Source organism: Pterocles gutturalis, unplaced genomic scaffold (assembly GCF_000699245.1).
Source record: "Pterocles gutturalis isolate BGI_N339 unplaced genomic scaffold, ASM69924v1 Scaffold50443, whole genome shotgun sequence".
NCBI lineage: Eukaryota > Metazoa > Chordata > Aves > Pterocliformes > Pteroclidae > Pterocles > Pterocles gutturalis.
The window spans coordinates 5064-11376 of record NW_010127535.1 but is presented as its reverse complement, the minus strand read 5'-3'; the positions used below and the strand labels follow the sequence as shown (position 1 = coordinate 11376).

Below are 6313 nucleotides of genomic sequence, written 5' to 3'. Positions count from 1 at the left end.
GATTTTACACAGATAAAGAAGCAATCTTAGTTTTTGCAGTGAAAATGCTTTTTCTTTGCCATTTTGTTAGGTATTAACAGCAAAGCCTGGGGAAGTGAGGGCTTACCAAGCCCTTACTGTACTTTGGCAAGTAGGATGTGAAATTCAGCTACTGCACATGGTAAGTTTTTTTGTACCAGCTGACATTGTCTAATGCCATGGACATGTTTTTAAAAAAGGGTTTATAGCATTTTACTATTGTAAACTAATTGGAAGGTAATTTGATGTTTAAGTTAGTTGGAGAACTATTGAAAACTTTTGGATATAAAAACCTGAAACTGTCCTGTTTTGCATCAAGCTCTTTCACTTAATCAGCATTTAGGAACCAACCTTCATAGTTTAAATGTTTTGCTAATCTAAAATTAAGTTTCATGATCTATTGTCTTCCATGTACCTTATACCATGAGGTATACATTAAGGTAAATATTAAGGAGTTGAGGAATGAGATGATGCTCAGGGAACCTACTACATATGTGTGCCCCGGTTGTACAGTGTTTGCTGTACATGTGCTTGTAGCTACTTCAGGAGATAAGTTATTGAGCTGGTGGGACTGCTGGTTGGACACTCTGTACAGCAGTTCTTATGGTCACCTGTCAGTTTTTAGCTTTGGCTCAAATTTTGAACTTGAAACCAATAGGTAGCCCCACTAATATGTGGTAATATATGCAAGTTATTTGATTATAAGTAATTTACCAGTGCTACTCAGATACTTTGTCAGGAATGGGATTGAATAATATTTTCAGTCTAGCCTTTGTATGCTTATTGCTTGCCTTTTTTCTTTCCTAGTTCTAATATATTTACATGATTTTAAAGTAAATGTTAGCATGAGGATAAACTTCTAATTTGACAGGATTCATTGTAAATGTCTTTCCAAATTCTAACCAAGCACTTCAATTCTGTAATATATTTGCTCACTCCCATAGGAACCTTGGTCATCATTTGTAACTAATTTGAAAAATGGGGGACTGGCAGTACCAAAAAGCATGGTAAGATAATTTTGTGCACTTTTCTTCTTTTGGAGATGCATATAAATCACTTTAATTAAAGGTTAAATTAACTTTATACCAGCATTTACACATATATTTTTTGGCTGTGAATAGTGTATTTTTTAAGAAGTGTTCTTCTAATTAAAACTTAGGGGTGGCATGTAGAGGCATTAGAAGTGGGTGAAGAATTGCTATTAGCTTAGAAACTGAAATAAACTAGTATCTTTATGATGGAAAAAAAGATAGTGGATAGATCGCATAAAAGGATGTGAATAGGTAAAGTCTTTTTCAAAAGAAGTTACTGACAGGGTCACATCTACTTGCTTGATCAAGATGTGTTACCACAGTTAATAGCACAATCATTATGCTGCTGGTTTTGATTAAAATGGTTATTCACGTGTCCAGTGTAGATTCCATATGCTAGTTAATTGCTGAAAAGTGTAAGTCTCAAAACTTGAGACTTGAGAAGTGGAAAAATACCACGTGTAGAGTTCTTTACTTTTCTCTTTTAAAGAAGTTACGATGTTCTTTTGTATAATATAAGAATGTTTCTGTTTAATACCAATAATATAAAAGCATGTTTGCTTAATATTTGGTTTTACCCTCCGCAGAAAACTACTATGGCAGTATATTGAGTGTTGTTTGAAATGTTACTGTACGATAGAAGTGACTATAAGGAAATGTGAGTGACCTAAGTGTGTTGCTATAAAGCTATGTAGAGAGGTGTGTCAAGTGATTATGTAAGATGTATTGTGACAGCCTAAGGAGAAGTACAAATGTGAGATCTATTGGATGATACATCCATTGGTGCTAATACAGAAGTTCATTTATTTCAGTTAAAGACTTCACCTCCTCCCACTTTCATAAAATCCTCAAGTTGCAATATTGTCTTAGTGTTAAACTCAAATAATTCCATCTTTATATACAAAAGGCAGGCAGAACTGATACCATGCATAGTACAGGAGTACTATAGGCCATATAATCTCCTGAAAACTCACATCAAACCTGTTTTGTCTATTTCCACTAAGAAAGTTCAGTCTTAAAAAATAAAAATAAAACCAAAGTGATAGCATGTCTGTTTTGTTTCCTATTTCCTTTCCTGTTTGGGGGACAGGGAGAGGTAAAGCATCTTCGTTCTAGGACAAAGTTTTAAAGCCTCAGCTTACACTGAAATAATTTTGCTAAGACTTCTAAAACTCTTTTAGAAATGTTACTGGTGGCACAGTTGAAATGCTTACTCTTAGCTAAAGACACACACTGTCTTAAAAATTACTCCAGTGGCTTGTTTTGTTTTTCTTGCAGTGGCTGCCAAATGACCATTTATGTTTGGTACGACTGACTCCTCACCAAAATCTATTTATAGGAGGCTTGAATCCCACTACTTCATCTACCTTTATTTTCATGGTGAAACAGTGTCTTGCTAAACCCACGTCCAGACTTACTGATAAATTAAAGTAAGTAAGAAAGAATTACAGTTTTTATACTTTTTCTTTAGAGAGATATAGGAAAATATTAAATATCACAGGTGGTAAAAACTTGAGGTTTGACAGGAATGTTGACAAGTATTTAAAATGTAGACGAGCAGTAATTGTCTGTACTCCAGTGGAGATCAGGTCATGTATCTGCAAGATCACTCACTTTACAGACATAATAAAGTCACCAAGAGTTTTGCAGGTATAGAAATTACAAGTTGAAAAAGAGTTTCAGTTTATAACAGACATCAAAGCAATGCTAATGAAAACAGCTGAAGGTTACTGAAGGTGGAGTGGTATTGTCCTCAAATGGCTTTCTGTTATCTAATTAAAAAAATAGGCTTTAGACTTATATAGCAATTATACAACTGGCTTTAATTATTCTTTTTGGTATTACATTGGAGGTATTCGCTTTGCTTTATGATCTGTAGATTTCTGTTTCCCATAAATGGGAAGTGTTTGCAGTCTGGAAAGCATTGACTTCAACTTGTTAATGAAAATAATTAATATATATCTCATTTTCTGGTAGTGGTTTATGGAAGTTAATTTCCAGAAAGGAAAAAAAAAAAACCCAACCCTAATAAATTCCAGTAACTCACTTAGCAAAGACAAGTGCAAAGATCTTTAATGGATTTCTTTCCTAAAGCTCAGGGGTGTACCTAATCTCCACTCGATCCTTCATCCAGGAAGTGGAGCTAACCTTGAAGGCTTCTAATGTGCATCTTCTCTGTATTTATACACCCTTTTCTTGTCTGGGAAATAGTTAATGTATATGCACATTTATAAAAGGTCTCGTTTTCACAGCAGTGATGTAGATGGGGAGACAGTGGATACATCTGTTTATATATAGAAAAAAATACCTGGGAGATGTTAAGTCACACTAACTCATACTATACTGAATCATCTTCTTGAAGATGACCTTGGCTTTAATTTCCCAGGCATTGAAGAATAACCCCTTGTCCTGGTTTCTGCTGGTACAGAGTTAACTTTCATCGCAGTAGCTAGTAATTCTTTCCCCCATCGCTGGGAGGAGGGGGTGAGCGACTGCGTGGTGTTCAGATGCCAACCAGGTTTAAACCACAACACCCCTTTTTATGCTGTAATGCCTGTTACTGACTTAAGCAGTTGGGGTGGAAGGAGGAGGGAGGGCATCTACCCTCTAATGAGCTGTCTTATGTGATTTGGTATTGTCTATGTCTGCTGGGGGCTTTATTTTGTATTTATATGTCTTATTAGCAGAGGTTTCTTCCTATTTGCAGTATGGATTGAAAATAACTTGTGTTGTAGGAAGATGTTAACTTCTTCTAGAAGCTGTGAAAGAGTGAAATGGACATTCAGATACTGTTTCTTGCTTTTTAATTTTTGACAGAAATAAATGCTCCATTATTGTTTTTCTTTGTTTGTTTGTTTCAGTTCGTGGAGCTTGGACAGTGGTGGCAAATTACTGAGTCAGCTAGAAATTCCAAACAATGCTCAAACACGTAACTTATACCCAGAAGACTATAGGCGTCTTTTTGAGGCTTTGCAAAACTCTGATATGTTTACTGAAACTTGGTTTCATGATGAAGTCTTGGAAAGTATAAGGAACATAAACTTATAAACCTAAAGCTGCTGTCTTTTGGAAGATCACCTTTGCTTCTGGAAGATTACTTTGATAAGAAATGATTTAAATAAAATCAGACATGCTGTTAGCTAGATTTTTTCCTGTCCAAAGAGGAAAACAATTTAGCAAGTAACAAGAGCCCTTCTACACAGGATGAAAGTAATGGATTCACAGTTATTTGATCACAATCCTATCTAGAATGGACAAACTTTGCATCTTTTCCAGGAGCATATTAGTGACCTGTTGCTTTTGGATTTACCACTTAAATGGAACTTTTTGTTACACTGCTCTATATTTACATTTGAAAAAAATAACAGACCAAATATCATTATTTGTGTGGTTTGTATTTTAGTGCTAAGTGATTTTAATGCCCTTCCCCATATTCACAAAATACTTAGGTCTTTACAACCACTGAATCTGTTATATTGTCTTGTGATCTAAAAACCATGCAGTCTAAAGTCAGCATAATATCAATAAATCAATAGTGGTGGGTTAATAGAAGACAAGGTAATGACAGCATGATAAAATATCAACTGAGAGTTGACTTTTTTTTAACTAAAGATTGTTATATCTCTGTTGAAAAAGTCATAACAATCCTTTCTTTTGAAAAACTGAAAACAACATTGGGCAGCCTGTTCTAGATTACAATATATGAACACCTATATGCGTATAGGCTTTATCTTATTTTAGGTCTAAAACCAAAGTCACCAGAACATTCAGTGCTGTATGAAGAGTTTGGAAAAAAAAAATCATCTTACCTGCAACCTTTGTTAATACGTATTTGTTGAATGTGTATTATATGTACAAAATAATTTACTTCAAAACCATATGCTATTAAAATTCTCTTTTTAGGCATAGTATTCCATAATGCAACCTGTTCCTAGTTTCTTCTCCTGTCTTACCATGTAACTCTTCTGTTGTTGTCTGATAGTGCTGGCAGGCTGTACGGGTTGTGTTCTCTGCTGTCTCCTCTGGGAAGAACTGTGGCAAAAAAATATGCTTTTTATTTTAGCAGAGCGTGAGTTAATAAAATGCCTTTTTTGTAAAGGCTCAGCTATTTTCAGGTTTTGGAAAACAGCATCAACCACAACAATGCAAACACAGAATTGTATATTTTGAGCACAGTGTGAGGTACAGATGTGATAAGCATTCTCCTCTGTATTTCCAGCTGCAGAAGAAAAATTGATTTCAAGCAGCCTCAGTTCACTCTGCTAGCTAGGCTACAGCTGTCAAAGCTGTTGATACGCCTTTGTAATGTTGTTATGATGAAATGACTGGAAAGGCTGAGGATTAATTCGCAGTCTGTCTCGGAGCGTTACTGGTGTTCTGGTGTAGGTTGTGAAGATTTGAGGCTTTCTTTCTGTTTACATCTCTTGGGATTTCAGACAACTTGCATTATAAATTGACTATGAATGGCTAACTTGCATTAATGGAAGCAATTCTACCTTTTTTCAGTCTTGGTAGGTGGTAACTGTCTTATCAACTGGTCTACAAGAATGCAGTGTCAGCTGGGCTGATTCCGTCCTCCCCGCCACATGAATCAGATCCCTTGCTCTTGTTGCAGCAAGATGTCTCATATCAACATGGTTGATATAGTTGATACAGGAAAAGTATTCAATGCATAAAATAAAACACCACTGCTGTCTGTATAAAATTCCTTAACTGTGTTGCTGATAACACTTCAAACATGAACTGAAAAAAACTAAAATTATTTGTTATGATTTTTTTTATGCTGCTGGAAAACAGCATTTACTGAGACAATGCAGAGACACCCAAGGTAACAGTGGGAGTCTGTAAGTGGGAGGAATATTGTGTAACTGGAGACTTGAAATGAGATTTGATTTCTAAGTGTAAGCAGTATGTTTAGCCCTGATCACGAATGTGAAATGAAGAGAACAATGCCATAAAAATGGTTTTGGTATTGATGGAAGAGATGGAAAAAAATGAAAATCACTGTTGTACGTGAATAAATACGGGGGAGTGAAATTGAAGTAGGTCTATGGATTTGATTAATTGAGGCTATCCACTCTTCCTGCTGCTGTAGGTTTACGGCTTCTTTGGGATAATGTTGAATGCAAGCTTTCAGGGAAATTTGAAATTGTATATACAGGCATGCTTTTTTTTAATGATTTTTAACCAACCCCGTACTACCTGTGTTCCTTTCCTTTGCATATCTGCCTTTGCCTTATTTCTCCATATGTTGCTGGAATATT

The 6313-nt window shown here is 35.5% G+C and overlaps 1 protein-coding gene across 1 annotated transcript; it reads left to right on the top strand.

The window, feature by feature from the left end:
* Positions 1-70: 70 nt before the first annotated feature.
* Positions 71-4097, top strand: LOC104466013 (dimethyladenosine transferase 2, mitochondrial-like; the record flags this gene model as incomplete). Its single annotated transcript, XM_010079301.1, has 4 exons — positions 71-160; positions 963-1025; positions 2328-2479; positions 3911-4097. Coding segments are annotated over 4 exons (492 nt in total), but the record flags the coding sequence as incomplete, so codon positions are not given.
* Between the last annotated feature and the right edge of the window lie 2216 nt (positions 4098-6313).